The sequence below is a fragment of the Rhinichthys klamathensis genome, unplaced genomic scaffold (genome assembly GCF_029890125.1).
Source record: "Rhinichthys klamathensis goyatoka isolate OS25496 unplaced genomic scaffold, OSU_Roscu_1.1 h1tg000467l_1, whole genome shotgun sequence".
Classification (NCBI taxonomy): Eukaryota; Metazoa; Chordata; class Actinopteri; order Cypriniformes; family Leuciscidae; genus Rhinichthys; species Rhinichthys klamathensis.
This window is the reverse complement of record NW_026606956.1, coordinates 784700-805195: the sequence shown is the minus strand read 5'-3', so window position 1 is coordinate 805195 and position 20496 is coordinate 784700. Positions and strand designations below refer to the sequence as shown.

The window sequence follows — 20496 nt, the reverse complement described above, 5'->3', positions numbered from 1 at the left end:
GGCGCTGATCTTTAAGAAAGATCTAAAAGAATCGTTTGGTGGAATCAGAATCATTACGATTCAATTCCTTGGGATCTGTATCCCTTGGATTCATCTGAGGCGCACTCACGGTTTTGACCAGCAAACAGACGTGGTGACCCTGGATGGACCTGCTGTACATGGAGGCGCAGGAGTCAATCCTCTCCACAACTGTGAAAACAGGAAATAAGAGCACTAAAGATTGAAGGGTTTTCAGATTTTCAAACACACTACAGGCTTCTTTGTGAAGTCAGCGCACCAGAGAAGTGATGGTGGAAGCAGATCCTGGCCAGCAGGTGGTGGAAGGGCATGTTGACCCCCTCTAGCCGTAGAGAGCTGCCCTTCAGGTCGCCCGACTCCAGCAGCTTAGCGTATGCGTCACTGACAAACAGACACAAACGTTCAGCTACATGAAATCACTCAGGGCTGCGTTTCTCAAATGCATCATGAGCTACTCTATTTTATAAATATATATATGTGTGTGTGTATGACTGTATTATATATAAACAGAGCACTCCATATGTGTATCTATTAGGGGTGTCAGTTAAACGCGTTATTAACGGCGTTAACGCAAACCCATTTTAACGCGATTAATTTTTTTATCGTGCGATTAACGGTCTTTTTGGCCTAGCAAACTTTGTAGTTTTTTTCCACATGCTTTTGCAACAGGACGCGGCATGCGCGGCGCTGCGCTATGAAACCCATTCATTTTAATGGCTTGCGCCGCGCGAGGACGTTTTGTTGCTTCGTCGACCAAAGCGCAAGAGCAGCGGTGCGCACCGCGGTCAAAATTCTAAATAGTTCAACTTTTGCCGCTGTGACGATTACCAGCGCGGCCAATAGAAACGTTTTGGCATCCAAAAAGTTTTGAAAACTGGCGTAGTGCCGCACATTCCGCGTCCTGTCTGAAAGCACCGGATCTAGCTAGACCGGAAACACACTTGTTGCGAGCCGGCCAAATAGGTTAACGTTACGTTTTGAGTGGATGACGAGCGCGAGACACCGAAATGGATGCCAATAAGATTCTGAATTGAAAGTTTACTTTTAAAAAGTAGCCAAATGGTCCCATTGACAAGACCAAATGATCTGTGTGTTTTGTCGTTGTGAACTGAGCTATCATCATCGCAGCACGTCCAGTCTGAAATACCACTTGATGATGGCCAAGCACACACACAGCTGATGCGAATTCTCCGCCCCCTCGTCAATATCAGGACCTCGTCAGTATTTCTTTCACCCTTTTATTGATGGACAGAGTTACATTGTGTGAGAGATTATTTGCTCCAAGTGAGAATTTTTTAGTGTGAAATTGAACACAGTATATGCCAATGTTGTTTTCAATAAAAAACATTTGCACAAAGCAAGCCGATCCACTTTTTCATGTTGATAAGAGCATTAAAATTAGAAAAAATAATGGGACAAAAAGAAATCAAGAGACATTTAGAATAGATAAAAATGTGCAATTAATTGCGATTAATCGCGAGTTAACTATGACATTAATGCGATTAATCGCGATCAAATATTTTAATCGTTTGACAGCACTAGTATTTATAGTGCTGTGTTTAAGGTAAGGTGTTCCTCACCTGTAGCAGGGAGTGGTGATCAGGTATGACGTGCATGTAAAGTGCAGTTTGAAGTCCAGTTTCTCGTGAGTGGAGGATTCTTCAGACTACGCCAGAAAACAATTAATACGCACATGAACAATACTAACACTCACACTAGAACCATATTGAAATGTATATGTTTTCATGTCTGTAGTGTAGTTTCTTACCTTAACTATAAAGGTGAGGGTTCCCTTTAGTTTCTGAGGCATGACGATACTCTGCACTGAGAAAACGAAGCGCGCCTCGTTTGAAACCCCTGGAAAAAGACCAAATGCATGAGTAAAATCTGCCTTGTCAATGGCACTTTTTAGGAGTATCGCTCTTCTGACCTGGTGGCAGTTGGAAGGGGACGGTGAGGCCATCGTGAGGTCCGGCTCCGTCCGGTCGCTGCAGTTTGGAGTTGAGGGAATCCAGCACATTGAACTCCATTGACTTGAGGAAGCTGTCGCTCTTGTTCTCAAAGATGACCGACACCACAACTTTGCTCTCATCCTGATGGTTGCCCTGGATATCGTACACCTGCAAAAAAGGGAAGATTTATCAGTAGGAAATGATAAAGAGGCCAAAACACGCAGATCATGCCAACACACGCAACACTTGGATCTCAGCGGTTAAATAAGGCCAGAGGAAATGGAGGAGTTTAACAAGCCCAAAAATCTGATCAAAAGAGTTCAATAATGTCTTGGGTATCATCACCTAAACCAAGGGAACATTTAACAACTGATGCTTCAAGTCCGAGCTCAAAGGCGATTGCAGTCTTACAGCACTCAACAGACTTTAGTCACAGTAGACGCCATATCTCATTTGACAAAAGAAAACAAGGCAGTGAGGGATATGGTAATTATACAATTATATAAATATATTTGTTATAAATTAAAGATTTTTATAAGTTATATTATATATATATATAGAACAAAAAAATATATCCATATATCATCCATATAAAGAACTAAATTATATAAAATATACATGTGTATATTAGTGCAGCCAAATCTATTAATCGCATCAAACATAAAAGTTTGTCTGTGTGTGTGTGTGTATATATATATATATATATATGTTGGTGTGTGTGTTTTTATGTATATACACCACATATTGTCAAACTTTTCATGTTAGATCTGATTAATCGCAAATAATCAATCTGAGAGCACTAAATTATACAGTATATTATAAATGCAGTAGTCAACATTTCAATTGGATCAAACCCTTTCATCAAAGTTATACATGAATTTTGAACAATACCCTTTCTTGACTTAAGACAACTTTGATGAAACTTTTTTGATCCACTTCAAATGTTAACTACTGTATAAAACTAATACTAATATAATATATAAAATGTATAAAAAAAATATATATAAACATACACACACACAAAATGGACCATATCTATATATAAATATATGAAGAGGTCTTTTCCAAAACGCGATAAACGCCATTTTTAAAAAAAATGAGTTTGTCAGGTCATTTTGCTGTGCACTGAACCTATTCACTGCTCCATCAACATTTCATGCCAAATCGCTATATTTCCTTGTTTAAAATGTACTACAAGATGCAGTTTCTTTCCAAAACGCGATAAGCGCCAAACCTATTTTTAGCCTAAACACGATAAATCCTCTCGACTAATCAGAATTCGGTGAACGTTCTACGCAATCCACAGGGTGGCGCTCTGAACAGAGGTTTGTTTATGTTCATTTATTCCTCAAAATGAGTGAGTTTTCTAGTCGACTAGTAGTAGTTCATTTAAGTTTAATCACATATTTATATTGATTTAATTATTTAAATATGGGAGAGAAACCATAATGAGCATTTTTTTTTATTGCCTATTCCGCATCTCACGCATAAAGCTTGCCACAAAGAACCGACAAAAGTAATGATTAGGCCTATGCATGAAACATTTGAATTGTTTATTTTTTAATTAGTGTTTTCTGTCAGATATAGCTGCAAGGATAAAGTTGATTACGCTGACTCGCCATCTTCGCAGTAGTGAACGCGTCTATAGAGAGAAATGCACACTTTGTATTAGCCTACATACGCAGAGAGTAGCCAATTTCTTTTCGTTTTTATTGTTTTGTTTAAATGTAGACATTTCAAGCTTTTTATAGATATACTTCTCAGGATTGTGAGGCAAGTATCGCTGTGTTTCGGTCAATTTATGTGATGCTCTCCAGATCAAGCGCGGGCGCTTCCGTGTCCTGATTATATGTCTGCTATATTCGCTTCTTATTTATTTATTATTAATCCAGTCAATTTGTTGATGAAACATTGATTAAAATGAAGATACAATTTATACAAAACGAAATTCACTTTAAAGAAAGGCTTTCTACTAAACAAAACTTAATAAGTGGTCAAAATCATGTCTGACCCATTCCAAATGTTTTCCGATATATTGGTCATCTTATGATCCTATCATACTCATGCGGTTCCCTTTTCATATAATCAACATATATGAAAAAAAAAAAAAAAACAATAGCCTATATTATTAAACATAAATATGAAACGTATGTTTAAGTTTTTTTTTTAACTTAGCCTATATGTAAGCGTCACGCCGCTCCGCTTTGTTTACATGCTGTGTAGCCTATACAAGCATGTGTGTGTGTGGTGGAGGGGTGCCCATCACTACTTTTGAATATCGTTATCATTATTAAATATTTTTAATAATTCGTTTTTTTTACGCATATGTAGTGGACAAATTGGTCCTACTTGTTACAGGTTTGACACTTTACTAAAAATTACTCTGAATGTATTACTAAATAACTTATTGAATAGCTATTGATATCATTACTATTTTCAGGTTCTGCACCAAATGACTTCTAGCCTAAATGTGTTATTAAATTTAATTTATAATAATTTATAGTATGAGCCCCTGATTATATGTTACATGCTCTCGTTTTTTTTTTTTTAAAGACAAACCATACAGTTTTGGAAAAAAATTATGGATTTATAGCGTTTTGGGAAAAAAAAAATTTAACTTTTAATTTATCATAAACAATATTGTTGTTTGATTTAATAATCATTGTTCAACATGTTCAGACTGAGCCAATAAAACATTTTAACAGGATAAATTGAATATTCACAAAATGTGTGGGTCTAGGTAAAAAATGTAATTTTCCTGAAAACTATTGAAATGGATTTATAGCGTTTTGGAAAAGAACTCCTCATATATACGTGTTTATAATTTTGTTCAGTGTATATAGAACCAATACATGTATGCATGTATATATATATATACACACACACACACACATATGAGTGTGTGAGTATGTATATGTACACACACATTAATTATATATTTACAAACTTTTATGTTTGACACGATTAAGTCAATTTGACAGCACTAATTTATATAAGTAAAACGTATAATCCACAAACATTGGTGTGACATGGTCTGACCTCTTAACCTCTGTTTTTGTTTGTATATGGTGTCTATTGTGCCTAAAGTCTGCATCACAGCAAGGTAGTAGCAATAACCGTAGTTCTGTTTCTATGGTTACCTGTTCAGCATCGTCCCTCATCTTTAAACATGCATGCAGAGACACATGGGACAATACATCATTCATAGACTAGAGACCGGAATCACTTAAAGCAATGAGTCACTTTAATAAAAACAACAGTCGTGTCTCAGGATCATTGGATCACAGCTTGAGCTTCACGCTGGTGCAGGGAACACAAATAGATTGAGTCATCTCCAAATCACACTCACCATCTTGATGTAGGAGTTCTCGGCCAGCAGAGAGTAGTTGGACATGGGCTGAAACGAGATGGAGGTTGGATAAGTACAAGATAAAGTGCATTTACAAAGCATTTAATGACACGGAGAGGGCTTCTCTGATTGGCTGGCTGAATGGATACTGACTGGCAAAGGCTCCTCATCCTCCACAGTGCCGTTTTGCACCGAATCCTCCCCGCCACCATCACTGTGATGGCGATGATGGTGGTGGTGGTGGTGGTGTCGCTTCTTTTTCTTCTCCTTCTCTTCCTTTTCTTTCTTCTGCTTCTTCTTCTTGTGTTTAGATGATTTCTAAACAGGAAACCAATAAACAGTTAGCTTAATCTGGTTTCAATAGAGCATAATTTGAGCATACTGAGTTGTGGAAGTGTTTTTCCTGACGATTTTTCCAACAAAGTCTTGATCTAAACCAACCAGATGAATCACAACATTACTGCCATTCCTAGCCTAAATGTACATGAAAACCAAGGAAAAAAAAGACAAAGGAACATGTCATGTGACCTGTTCATCCCATTAATCATTGCAAATGACAAAATTGAATCAGCAATGACAGTTCAATGTAAAACAAATGATAATAAGTCAATGATTTTAAATATAAAATACAAATATATTTCAAGTCTATTGCAAAATTCTCAAATATAGACACACGTCCTCTTCCTGGCAGATTCGTAACATCTTTAGTTGATTGGAACTTCTTAATTATTGCCCTGATGGTCAAAATGGGGATTTTCAATTCTTTAGCTATTTTCTTACAACCACTTTCTATTTTGTGAAGCTCAACAATCTTTTGATGCACATCAGAACTATATTCTTTGGGTTTACACATTGTGATGGATGATTAAGGGAATTTGGCCTTTGTTTCTTCATATTTAAACTCCTGTGAAACAAGAAGTCATAGCTGGACAATTTCATGTTCCTAGTCGCCCTGGTGTGCTAACAAAAGGTAAACATTTATGGGAATATGCTTCAGAGATATTTTCCTCGTAAAAAATTCTAGGGGTGCCAATAAATGTGATTTTCCCCCACTTTCAATTCTTTTCCATGAAAGGTTAGATTTTTGAAAAAAAAATTAATGAAAGATCAAAAGGATAAACAATGCAGATTTATTTTTACAGCCATTTTTGATCATATTTACCAAGGGTGCCAATAATTCTGACCACAACTATATATATAATATATATATATATATATATATATATATATATATATATATATATATATATATAGTGTTGTATATATATATATATATATATATATATAATATTATTTATTTAATGTTTAATTTAAATAGTCTATAATGTTTATTATATAAATATATATATATTTATGCAATGTTTACATGTTTATTTTTAAAATGTATATTTTACTTATTTAATGCTTAACTTAATGTATATAATGCTTATTTAAACATGTAAATATTTATTTTATTCAATGTTTAGATGTGTTCAGTTAAAACATGCAAATATGTAAAAACATGTAAAAATACTTACATTTAATGTTTACAGGATCTATTTAAAAAATATTATGCACTTAATGTTTATATTAAATGTCAAACGTGTTTATTTTAAAAATAAATATTTGCTTCATTCAATGCATACATTTGTCTAGTTTAAAAAAAATGTATGTTAATATTTATTGTCATTTATTTAATGTTTAAATTAAATAATGTCAACCATGTTTATTTTAAAACAACAACAAAAAAATCTCTACACACAAACAAACAGAAAACAGCACTGACGGTGGAACAAACAGAAAACAACTTGAAACAAAAGAGAAACAAAAATTCTCTCTCTCTATATATATATATATATAAAGCATTTGCGTAAGACCCACCGAGTCCTCTGGTTCTGTGTCTTTAGGCTCATCAGGCTCAGATTCTGGAGCAGCCGCAGAGCTCGTGTCGACCGCAGCAGTAGAAGAGGGTGCCGTCACCTCCTGTTAACAAACATCCATTAAAATGTGTTAACATTCACTAAAAACATGAACAAAAAACCTTCCACAAAGACTGAAGAATGATCATCTGAACTATGAATCATGCAGAATTAACAATATCATGATTAAGAAGGGAAAGAAAGTTGTTTTGATGAAGTTGGATCGTCACAGTGGGAGAAAATGGTGAAAAAGTGGTGAACCTGCAGTGAGAAAGTGATGGTTTTGTTTTTTGTTTTTAAAGTCAACACTCGGTTTGCATTAGGAGGTACCGAACTATGATGTTTGTGCAGGTAAAAAAAATTACAAGTCCATTCTGTCTCAGGCCTTCATTTGATTCATGGGGCAAATACTTGTGGATATGAGCTGTTTGACTGGAACCGCAAGAACTGTCAAGAATCCTGACTGTTTATGATTATACAGACACGATCATACAGGAGAAGTTTCCCACACCAGTCATTAAAGCGATAGTTCACCCCAAAATGAAAATTCTGTCAGTAATTACTCACCCTCATGTTGTTCCAACCCCGTAAGACTTTCGTTCATCTTCTGAACACAAATTAAGATATTTTTGATTAAATCTAAGAGCTGGATCACTCCTCCATAGGCTTCTTAAAGCAACACTAAGTAGGATTGTTTACCTTCAAATAATGTTTCCAAAATCGTTTCAGTGGTTCATCAAGTCATGACATGGTGAAATGCACTTATGCCACTGCTTTGCGGTCCTTTATCTGGTATATCCACGCTATGTAAGATTGCCAGATCGGGTCGCGTTTCTGTAGTTCTAATGAGGACAATTCCGCTTCCAACCTGTAGGGCGACCGCAGAGGAAAAGTTCCTCGGTGTTGCTTTAAGGGATCGAAACTGGCCGGCCCAAAAGTTATGAAAGACATCGTTAAAATAGTCCGAGTGACTACAGTGGCTCAATCTTAAGTTTATCAAGCGACGAGAATACTTTTTGTGCGCAAAAAAACAAACAAAAATAACGACTTTATTCAACTATTAATTTCCTTCTCTGTGGGCCTCGAGATTTCACATAGTGATATTGCGCAAAGCTTCTGTGTTGCACGCCACACGCAGGCTCACTATTGGCCGACGCTGGTCATGTGTGTGATGCGTGTGATGTACAACCTAGAAGCTTTGCATAGTTTCACTACGTGAAATCTCACGGCCCACAGAGAAGGAAATGAATAGTTGAATAAAGTCGTTATTTTTTATTATTTTTTTTTCGCACAAACAGTATTCTCGTCGGTGGATAAACTTTAAGATTGAGCCACTGTAGTCACTCGGACTATTTTAACGATGTCTTTTATGACTTTTGGGCCGGCCAGTTTCGATCCCTTAAGAAGCCTATGGAGGAGTGATCCAGCTCTCAGATTTAATCAAAAATATCTTAATTCGTGTTCCGAAGATGAACGAAAGTCTTACGGGGTTGGAACAACATGAGGGCGAGTAATTACTGACAGAATTTTCATTTTGGGTGAACTAACCCTTTAAGACACATTTACACCTCTATACATGCACATGCATCCCAAACTAAAACAAGCATATGCAAACAGACAAAAATGTGCGAGACCTGTGAAAAGCAGCGAAAAGAGACACGGGAGAGACAGAGAAGTCAAGAAACGAGAGTCCAGAGGGAAAATACAAAACAGACGCTCATTAACAACACGACAGACTGACAGCGGTATGAGCAGAGGAGGATCAGAGAGCGTGAGGGACCGGACCTGGGCGGCGGGGGGAACAGGAGCGCTAGAGAGCCAGAAATCCAGATCCGAGGCCTACAACAGAAAAGGCAGGGTGGGGAAAATGAGTCGAATCCAGTTTGACTCCAACAGAACCCCAAACAAACGCTCTGACAACCTCAGAAAACAAAGTAAGCATATATTCCATCACCATGTTTCTTATGGACACTTTTTTTGGATTTTTTTTTTATATGAATTATATTACTATTATTACTATTCAATTAATTTATGAATTTAGAATTGTATTAAGCAAAATGTAGACATAATTTGTTTTCGTTTAGGCAAACATAATTGGATTTACACTGCCCTCCCTTTAATAGCTATTTTTATAGTGAATCATTCATAGTCATGATTATAACTAAAATGAACAATCAATTCATTGTTAAGGTCAATACTGCAAAATATACATGAAAGAAACCTAATAATATTAATAATAGTTTCTTTATACTAAAATTTAAATTAGGTACAAACAGATATAAAAATTTACCAATACAGATAATTGTAATATTTGAAAGCAGATAACCGATAAAACTAAATCCGAATTTTTATATAATTTCTGTGAGCCTGATTAGAAAAACAAAAGTCTCACCATTAAAAGCCATGTGCCAAGCACACAATTATAATGATGTTTTCATTATAATTTTATGTCGCTTATATGACAGACTTGCACTGCTCATGTTGCACTTAACTGTATTTTTCTTTTTCTGAAGTGATTCCAATCATATTTCAAGCAATTCAAAACCATAATGGGCAACAGCGCATCCGAAGTGCCTCAGCTGAAGGAAATAATAGATTATTTATCAGCTTTAATATATCGGCCAAATTTTCTTATCGGGCCGATAATGATAACATTAAAAATGAACATATATCAGCCGATACCGATATGGTGACCGATATATCTTGCATCCTTTAATTCAATAAATGACATGATGTCTTTATATTGCATTGCAGGCAACAAAATTCATACAGTGCAACCAGTGTTACTAACAAAGGAAATGTTTATTTAATCGGTCAAAACACTTAATTTATCTCAAACTCATGAGTTACTGATTTGAATCAGTCAAACAAAATAAATAAATACATACTAAAAACATAAAAATAAACCAAAGCACAAACAATCCAAACCAAACAAAACTACAATTTAAAAACTATACTACAATTTATACAAACAGACATGTTCTTATTAATAAACACATTGAATCCAATTTTTTTATATTTCCAATGTATTTTAACTAATTTAAGCTAATTTACTACGAAGTTATTTTATTTACCATTAATCCACTAGTTGATGTTATTAATAATAATAATAATTGTTTTTACTATTTGTAAACAGACTATTGTTATTTTAGACATGTAATTGTTATAACAGGTATTCTATTATAACAACAAATTAAAAAATATAGATATGACATCCTACCAAAAAAACAAACCCTAAAATAAAAATAAATGTTTTCAACTTTGGACTACAGTTAAATAATAACATGTATGGGTAAAGAGAATAATATATCACTACATTTTAGGTGAGGATACCTGCATGCTCTCATGCATTAGTGCTCCAATAAATTTAGTTGATATAAATAAGCTTGCTTGATTGAATTAACAATAAAAATGAATTGTTCAGTAATCATTAACAGCCCTAAAAGGCAGTATAGACTGCAGAAGCATTTTCATGCTTTTTGTCTTTATATAGAAATGATGACTCTTGTGGCAGCCCAATTTAAGTTTTAACAAAGTAATGGAATATTTCAAAGCGGTTTAAATAAAGCAAATACCGAAAGTTAATGATGCGGAGGGTATAAGACAAGCTTTTGTATCATAATACTTAACTATTCATTCAAAAACAATCATACCTCAGCAGATGTGGGCGGGGCTGCCATCTCTTTAGCGTCCTCTGATTGGACGGCCTCCTCTGGCTGGGACTCCATCAGCTCCTCCTCCACTTCTTTGTGTTTCTTCTTTTTCTTCTTTTCCTCTTTGCTCCTCTACATCATCAAAATCAAAATCATCATCATATGAATATTTATGAAACTAATGTTATACAACAGCACTCGTATTGCTGAAATGCACTATCTGCGTTTAAGCTCTCAGAACATCTCACCTTCCTGTCCTTCTCCTTGTCTTTCTTCTTCTCTTTCTTCTCCTTACTGCTCTTCTTCTTGGACTCCTGTGGGATTCTCTCGTTCTCTCGGTCCTCTGCAGGGCTCTTCAGCACCTCTGGACGGTGGGTCCTCACGGGAAGCTTCTCGCTGTCTGCAAGCGGCCTGGAAAGAATAAGAGAAAAAGAGATTAGATGGACAGCAAGAAAAGGAGACAGTGAGCGAGAGAGATAAGAGGGACAGTCACATGGAAGCTAGGAAAGACTTCAGCTTATTCAATATACGGGTCAAAAGCATAAAGGCCTTTTTGCAACAAGTCTGATGTGACAAAGTGCCACAAAAAAAAGCATATTTCTTCAACTAACAACTTAGGCTGCACCAAAACAATCCACAGCATTTTTTCTCTCAACAACCAGTGTTGAGAATTGGTCTAATGTAAAAAAAAAACACAAAAAAAAAAACACAATAACACAACTGGAACTGAAAGATTTTAATGTGTTTAACTTCTGCAATTCTACACAAATATGAACAAAATATGGTTTTAGTGTGCAAAGGCTAAATAAATTAGGTTGCGTGTTTGCAGTCGGTCAAAACACTCCCAAATTCAAACTCATTAGTTGATTGAACTGGTTAAATAAAGATACTAAAAAAAAAAAAAAAAAAAAAAACTGACCTAGCCTCCAAACAACACAAAACACAAATAATTGAATTGTAAGGGGTTTGGCTTTGCTTTTAAAATCATGTGGTGCATTTGTTTTGAGTCAGATTTGGTGTAAAGAGGCCTTTAAAGCAGGATATCATTTTCCTAAAAAAAAAAAAGAAGAAAAAAAAGAGGCTAAAACAGTAGAGGTTTAAAATCTTCGCTCAAGTTTCAAGAGAAAAATTGAAGCCAGGCAAGGCTGTCAACGCTGGCATGTACCTACACTACCGTTCAAAAGTTTGGGGTTAATTTGATTTTTTATTTTTTTTTAAGAATTAATACTTCTATTCAGCAAGGATGCATACAATTGATCATATGTGTCAGTAAAGATGCTGTTCTTTTGAATTTTCTATCCACCAAAGAATACTGAAAAAATGTGTCATGTTCATCATTAAAAAATATGAAACAGAATGGTTTTCAACATTGATAAAATTAAGAACTGATTTCTGAAATGTCATGTGACCCTGCAAACTACAGTAATGGCTGCTTAAAAAAATTAGCTTTGCATCACAGGAATAAATTGTATTCAAATAGAAAATAGTTATTTTAAATTGCAAAAAATATTTCACAACATTACTGTTTTTTTTTTTTATCAAATAAAATTCAACCTTGGGGAGCAGAAGAACCACAGTAATAAAACAATCTTACTGACCCCAAACTTTTGAAATGGAAGTGTACAAGTTATAGCATTTTGACCACAGCCAAAACCCAACTAGCAGGTGAGCTGATCAGTCATGCATGACGCATTCGTAATAAATATTAACACTCCAGCAGTGACCTACTGCAATTGCCAGGGAAAAAGGAGCAACGGGTGTTGGTAGTTGGGCAGTGGATTCCATTGGGTCATGTGACCACAGGAAGAACTCACCTTGAGCTAGCACCAGATAGCAGACTTTCAGGAGGGCAGATGCGTGCGTGCATGAGGGAGAGAGAGATGGAGAGATGGAGAGATGGAGAGAGCAGCGTGTGTGAGAGTGTGGAGAAGAAACAGGAGAATTGGAGAAAGTTCTTTGATACCAGAACACGGAAAACCCAACAGATGCAAAAGACAACTAGAGTTGTTGCACATCTGTATGAACAGAGATTCTGGACTCAACAATCAGCATCTGCTAAAGGTGGTTTAAATTAATGACAGCGGAGAGAAGCATGAAACTGAAGATAACTAGAAGGAAATTGATACTGAAAATTAAGTGGGAATTAATGTCCTCAGACTAAGAGTGTCTTGTACCAAACAATGGAGACAAATCAATGAGAATTCCTGAATTGGATAACAAGGAAATAAGAGTTTAACGTGTAGCTAGTGATGCACCAAAATTGAGGGGGGGGGGGGGGGGGGGGAGAAGAGATAAGTTGGGAGGCCAAAATCATTACCCAAAACCATAGCTTTTTTCCATCCACCTATTTAAGCGAATTTTGTGATATCGCATTTATAAAAAAATATATATAAAAATTTTAAATAAATAAAAATAAAATAAAAATCGCTGGATGGAAATGCCAAGACACACATAAATTCTAAAAATGGCCATACAAAAAACGTATGCACTCAATTCTCAATTGAGACATAATATGCAACTGATGTAAAAACAATCACATACACTGTTGAGGCAAAGTCATGTGGTAAATGTGAAGGCAAAGTTACGTGAGTTTTATCCAATCACATCCACTGTTGAGGCAAAGTCATGCGAGTTTTATCCAGTGGATGTGATTGGATGAAACTCACGTGACTTTGCCTCAACAGTGGATGGACTAACCAGCGAATCAGTTTCATTGCACAGCATCTCAAATGTCAGTTTGGTCATTCTGAAATGCCTGAGCGTCGTCAGAATGACTTGGTATAATGACCTCCCAGAAGTGTCTCACATGATTGCGTTCCCAAACACCAGGCAGCCAAACGCAAGATCACATGATTCTGCGTTTCATCTGCGAGCTCTGAGGTGCAAATAATGTATGGTGCATGAAAAAAGAGCCATGAACCACTAATTTCCCATGAAGACAATTTTGTTCTCTTGAACATATGGGATGGAAACAGTGATGTTATCACAAATGTTTTATGCAATATTCCAATTTTGTGCATAAGTTAAATTCGCAACTTTGGATTAAACCAAAGCTACTGATGTTAAATTACTGCTTCTCTGATTTGACCATGTCAGCGTCTAATTTCACCTTCAGAACTACAACAGGTAAACATGTCAGCAGTGTGGATGCACTTCACCATGACCAAAAATGATGCTAGAGTAGCCATTTAAAAAATTAGTTTGGCCGAAATATCAGAAATATAAATTCACTACGACTTTGAACAGCTCTGAGCAGCATAAAGAGTTGAATCGCCAAAATTTTTGGGTTTCGGCTAAATGAACACCTTAATTTCGGATTTAGTAAAAAAAATTATTTTAGTGCATCCCTACTTGTAACGCATATATGAACTGTAGATGGTGACGATGTGGTACATACTTGTCCAGATCGATGTCCAGAGCTTTATGAGGATCATTGGGATCTTTATCGTCATCGTCACTCGGTAAGGCATTCTGGGAACAGAGACACACCAACATTACTGCGGATAGTTTTGTGGATAACAGTTTTAAGCACTTCAAAGTGACAGCTGCCCACCTCTGGCATTTCCTCTGTGACTATGTCCACTTGCTGAGCGGGCGTGATGTCTTCCTCGCTCTCGGGACCCGAATCCGCCTTCCTCCCTTTCCCTCGCTTCTCCCGCTTTTTCTTCTTATCCTTCTTCTTCTTATCCGCCTTGTCCTTCTGCCGGCGCTCCTCCTCCAGCTTCACGTACTGGTCGGACATGGGCATCCCTGGACCAAACGAAGGACAATGAGATGAAAGAGTGGTTTTTTATTTGGTCTGCTGAAGCGAATTAATTGTTAAGCGTTGTAGATTTGCTCACCTGGGACTTTAAGAGGCACACTAAGGTCGATCTGCACCACCGGAATATGTTCTACACCTGGCGCGTCGAACACCTGCAATCGCGGAAAAAGTTCAAGGAATTAGTGATGGGAGAAACAAAGCTTTTTGGAGTTCTGAATCAATTTAACTAGATCAAAGCGTCTAGTGGCGATCCCTTTGATTTTTTAAATGTTTCAAGGTTCAAAACAGCAAAACAAGTCTCATTTGTTGAAATCACGACCGTAGAAATGATCTGACTGCGTACCTTCTGAGATGATGGCGAGGCCTTGATGTAGAACGGGTTGTTGGCCTGTTCCTGCTTCCTGACTTCCCTCCTCTGTTTAAAATCAGGCAAGATTATTTAGGTACAGTTAGGACAACTATATTTTATATTTTTTGAAGGTCTGACAGACTGCATGCACTTACCCTGGCCAACTCTTTCTCGTCCACCTCAGTGTGTCTTGATCTGGAATGTTTGGGTTCCTCTTTAGCGAACACCGCTTTGGGCTTCTCATCCTCAGACTCGCTCTCTGACGGAGGCTCATTGATCCAGGCGTCCAAATCCAGACTGAAGGCGGAAAAACAACAGTTGTAAGATCTTTTCCAGTCAATTCCCTTGCGATACACTTGAGAAAAGCTCACCCTTCTGGTATAGGCACTTTCTTCTGGGCCTTGGGGGCCACGGGGTTGAGCTCTCCAGCAAAGAGAGCCGTCACTTCGTCGGCCACCTCTACATTCTTCTGCTGCAGCTTCTGGATGTACTTCACCAGCTGGAGGATGCAGGACGCCTGTGGAGGAACATCATGGTTAATGTTTCAGTATCTGTGTGAAATGACTCATGCAATGACGTCATATTGACGTAATGCTACTAGGCATTGCAAATAAACAATATCACAGTGTGTACACACACACAAAACTCAGTTTCAAAGTCGTATAATTGGAATTGCTACCCATGAACAGCATTTTGCTCACACTCACAACTGACTCCAGTGGAGTTTGACATTAGCACGTTGCTAAGCTAAAAGGTCAATACTCAAACTAGATTAAGTTTAATGTTGGTTTAAACATCAGACAGAGCAATACAGACTCAAATAGACCATATCAGAACTGTTCAGACCCCATTAACCCCCCTAAACCATATTACACAGCATCAGACCACTTTAAACATTCTTCAAATGCCCAATAATCCACATCAGCATTGCTAGCTTGCTTCTAACATATTTAAAAGATTGCTGTCATGTTTATCACATTGCTAACATGTTGTACTAATATTTGATATGTTTTAAAATATCGCTTGCATGACCTGAGCATGTTGCTTGCATGCTTTAACACATTTCTAAAATGACGTAATATTGCCCAGGTTTCTAGCCTTTTGGCACGTTTCCAACATTTTAGAATGTTGCTAATAGATTGCTAGCATGTTTTAACACAATGCTAGCATGTTGCAACATGATGCTAGCATGTTTTAGCACACCTTAGCCTTCTTAGATCTCGTCACTACACACAAGCAGGATGCATTTGAAAGCCTCTTACATTTTGGCCAAAGCTGGGCATCTTTTAGAGTCACCATGAAATCAAAATTGACAATTCTTATTTTTATGGAACATTACATTTTATTATAAATTATTTATTCATGCACATCATGATTTTATAATTAATGTGCCCTTGTAATCATTCATCAAAATAACTTCCCCTCCCTCTTGCAGTGACATTTCTTCTCTGATGATTAGGGCTGGGGTAAACGATTATTAATTAAACGATTAGTCTGTCGATTATTTTATCGATTAGTCGACTAATCTAACGACTAATTGAACGATTATTTTTTGTAACATGGAAATTGCAGGAGTGCACATTCAATGCACAACAATTTTGATCTGGTTCTTACAGAGTATCTACACTGTAAAATGTTTGGTAGGCTACTCAAATGAGCCCTATCACACTTGGATGTGGTGCTCATTTTAATGTTTTCAGTGCTCATAAAAAACATCCGGACTGATTTTTCGGTTTTGTTGACGGGGGTGGGGTTTACATGCGCTTCATAAGGCACACACGCACATTTGCACACACACGCGCAAGGTCTCTCGCTCTCTCCCTCGCTGCGCGCGCTACACGGTTTGGAGCTCGCGAGCTCTAGATTCCGGGAGATTTTAACTAATTTGCGGTCATCAGGGAGCCGCTATCACTATGCGGGAGACTTGGGATGTCAACTCCATTTGACAAAGAGCGCAAATAGCGACACCTTTACGTTTGGGACTAAATTTGAAGTATTCCCATACCTTCGATGATTTAGTGCGAGCTGGGTTTTTTTAGGACTTTTTCTTTTGTTGGGACTTTTGCATGGCTTTGTTGTGAATTCTGTGAAGAGGTTGCTGTTTCGTCCTCGATTCTGCAATGTTTCGGTCTCCCACGTGTGTGTGGCGAGCTGTACCGCCGGGAACGGTGCAAAAAAATAAATACATAAATAAATAAAGAAGCGTCGACAAAAAAAATATGACGTCGACGAATTTTTGACGTCGAAGCGTCGACGCGCCGCTACAGGCCTACTGATGATGCGGGCCAGCCTGTCACTCACATGAAATCGTCCAATAGCAAACCACAACCATCCAATCAATAGCAAGCCTAAGTCCCTCCCCTTCCGGTTGACCACCATGATGGGACCTTATTTCAGAAAAAATATGTATGGTAGTCAATGACGAGAGACAGCAAATATTTTGATCTCGTTTGAATTGTGCCCTGAATTACACATATGATGTTTGTCAATTTAAAAGATACATTTTAAAGTCAAGAAAGTCGCAGTTTGATGTAAAACTGTTGAGGTATAAGACTGTGAAAATACGTAATTACAAAGACTACAAACCCAAAAGGCACGTCATACCTTTTCTCTCAATGAATGAAGCTAACTTTACTGAAGCTAACAACTGTCATTTTTTCTATAGTCTTGCGTTATAATTGTAACGTTACGCCGTCATGCCTGAGTGTTTTGTACCAGACTGCACACATACGAGCAATGGATCTTGCTCGTTGTTTCGCTTCCCGGGAGATGTAGTTCATTGAGCAATTTTCACAAAACTAAATGTTACTCTTCTGTAGGGGTGTGCAAAAAAATCGATTCACATTTGAATCGCGATTCAATCTTTACCGATTCAGAATCGATTCATAGAATTCCAAAAATCGATTCATATATATTTTTTTAATGGCGTGCACGGGCGGGGTGGCAATCGGGTGAGTCGGGACTTTTACCGGTGGTCCGGTAGTGTTTCGAGGCCGTGAGGGCCGGTCTGATAAATAGTTACATTGCAAGTTCTTGCCGCCCGCTGGTCAAACTGTGCAGCCTCTCTGCTCAACCCGTGAATAAATGCATCGATCCGCAGATCTTATGTTTGAGTTCTGTAGATCTTTTGCCAAGCGTGTCAGAGGTTACGGGTTCTAAACCGCACTCGTATAGTGTTTTCTCTCTCTCATCAAAACCCAATATGTTCATCACGTTTGTGTGCATTTTATTTTGTGATTGCACCGGAGTCTCCACAACGGCGATAGATTGAAGCGCGCGTCCGAGTGAAGACTGCGCGAGCCACAGAGAACACTGTATCCATGACACTGATAGCAGCGGAAACGAGCGCGCAGCTTGATTTCAAAAACAACAGATCTCTTATTTAATAGCGAACTAAATGAATGCTCTGCTAGTTAATTGGAGATACCCGCAAATTACGCCCATGAACGACTTCATTGGATCTAAACAAATCAATCTAACCATATGTTACCAGTAGCGGTGGCTTTTTAAAATCTATTTAAAATAATTTCGCAAGGGTTCTATGACATTAGTATATATTTTTAGGAAGTTCAATGTGCCCAGTCGAGTTCACATTTCAACAGTCAGCCTGGTAGCTGAAGTAGTCCTTAAACCACATTTAGCATAATTGTTTGATCTGACTACAGCACTTTAAAGCTAAATGTAAAAGTTTTATTTTAAACTTGAATTAAATGTATTTGAAAGCTGGTCAAAGCTTGGCACTTTGCACTTTTTAGTTGCAAAAGTTTTTATTTTTGTATGAAAACATATAAAGTAATATCAAACTACATTTAATTTGATGTGTTTTTTTTTTTCTTTTAAATTGTGTCTACTGCAATCAATCACATAGGAAAAAGTAAACTACATTTATATACTGCGAATCGTTTTTTGAATCGAGAATCGTTTTTGAATCGAAAATCGATTTTGAATCTAATCTTGAGACAAAAAAATCGGTATCGAATCGAATCGTGACATTTTCTGAATCGTGCACCCCTACTCTTCTGTTTTATGACAAACTGTGACTTTCTTGACTTTCATAATTATCTTTTAAATTGACAAACATCATATGTGTATATAAGATCTCGGATAAGATCTCGGATATATAAGATCTCGGAATAAAAAGATAAGTTGTCTCTCGCCATTGACTACCATACATATTTTTTCCGAAATAAGGTCCCATGAGCCGGAAGCGGAGGGGAGGGACTTAGGCTCTCTATTCCCGATAGACAAAAACAAGTCCCGCCGAGCATTTTTTTTCGCTCGCGAAGCCGGTTCACTCTGATATATGTCACAACAGGGAGGAAAAGACTAACACAATTTCAGTTTCATGCTGACTTAACAACAGCTCTTTTCTTTCATATTGTGACATACATCTGAATGTAACAGATTATCGGAAAACAAAAAAGAACGGTGGGGCCTTGGTTCTCTTCTCTTGGTTCTTGATTGGATTTTGAGATTTGGGTGTTGAATTTTCATTCCCTGCTGAATTCCTCACCCTCTCCTGCACTTCCAGGTTGGCACTCTGGACGAACAGCGGCAGTCTTTCTATAAGCAGCTGGCTGGTCTCCTGCGCTGCCTGGCTGTCGGTCTCCCCTTCGTGCTTCTGCAGCACGGTCGCGAACAGCTTGGCAGCATTTTGTACGTACACCGCCTGGATGTGACCGGGCAGGGTGGCCACTTTGGGTCTCAGCATGGCCTCCAAGGTCTGCATGGGGTCCTCCAGATGCCTGTGAGGAAAGATTAAACGTTAGCATTTTGTTAATATGTTTAAATCTTGAACCTTTCCAGATTGTCACCACGTACTCTGAGAACTCCCCGCAGATCCACGCAGCGGCGTAGAGAACCTCGCAGATGCCGTTGCGCTGTGTGTTGCCGGTCAGCAGGTGTGCGTTGTCCAGCAGAGTGGCCATCTGAGCCACGGCGAAGCCCCGGATGGCTTTGACGCGGATGGCTACGTCCAGCATCTGAGAGGCAATTAGGTGGCCGTGCCTTGTGCCCTCCAGACGAGTCAGTTCTACCAAGATACTGATGTACCTGGAAGACAGATAAGGTTGTGACTTTGTATCTAACTAACAACATATTAGTTCAACGCAAGACGGAGGGCAAGGTCTCTTTCCCTCAAGGGCTGGTTAACACAGAACAGTAGAATGGAAAAAAGAAAAAGGTCTTGGGAATACAATTGGGGACGGTTCACAGAGAACATGTATTTTCTTTAAAAATGTGAGCCACGTGGCAGTGGTATGGGGGAAGAATGCAAGGTCCAATATTTATCAAATTGTATACATTTATATGTATTATATATTTTATAAATTAAATAAGACTTGAGGCATTGATTCAACATGTTCAATTAGTCAATTCACAAAAAAATTAACTCATTTTAACTTGAGTGGCACATTTTTAGAATGCGCAAGACACTGCAAAATGTGAGGCGTGAGTAAAATAGTCAAAGAGATCCGTCTTGCTCATGTTTACATAGAAAAACAATGGAAAAGCAGT

At 37.7% G+C, this 20496-nt stretch overlaps 1 protein-coding gene across 3 annotated transcripts in view; it reads right to left on the bottom strand.

Annotated features, from left to right (window-relative positions):
• Window positions 1-20496, bottom strand: part of ap3d1 (adaptor related protein complex 3 subunit delta 1) — a 34215-nt gene that overhangs the window by 939 nt on the left and 12780 nt on the right. The window contains exons 14-33 of one of the 3 annotated variants that reach the window (XM_056236815.1): window positions 19804-20034; window positions 19496-19727; window positions 15354-15499; window positions 15138-15279; window positions 14977-15048; window positions 14713-14785; window positions 14424-14620; window positions 14268-14341; window positions 12685-12708; window positions 11119-11281; window positions 10871-11002; window positions 9003-9056; window positions 7180-7281; window positions 5473-5637; window positions 5320-5367; window positions 1949-2138; window positions 1787-1875; window positions 1599-1684; window positions 278-399; window positions 110-189 (exon numbers count right to left, since the gene is read on the bottom strand). In XM_056236815.1, coding sequence (XP_056092790.1) covers window positions 110-189; window positions 278-399; window positions 1599-1684; window positions 1787-1875; window positions 1949-2138; window positions 5320-5367; window positions 5473-5637; window positions 7180-7281; window positions 9003-9056; window positions 10871-11002; window positions 11119-11281; window positions 12685-12708; window positions 14268-14341; window positions 14424-14620; window positions 14713-14785; window positions 14977-15048; window positions 15138-15279; window positions 15354-15499; window positions 19496-19727; window positions 19804-20034 — 2422 coding nt within the window. The remainder of the gene's footprint in view (window positions 1-109; window positions 190-277; window positions 400-1598; window positions 1685-1786; window positions 1876-1948; window positions 2139-5319; window positions 5368-5472; window positions 5638-7179; window positions 7282-9002; window positions 9057-10870; window positions 11003-11118; window positions 11282-12684; window positions 12709-14267; window positions 14342-14423; window positions 14621-14712; window positions 14786-14976; window positions 15049-15137; window positions 15280-15353; window positions 15500-19495; window positions 19728-19803; window positions 20035-20496) is intronic. The other 2 variants (XM_056236817.1, XM_056236816.1) reach the window with 2 other exon arrangements.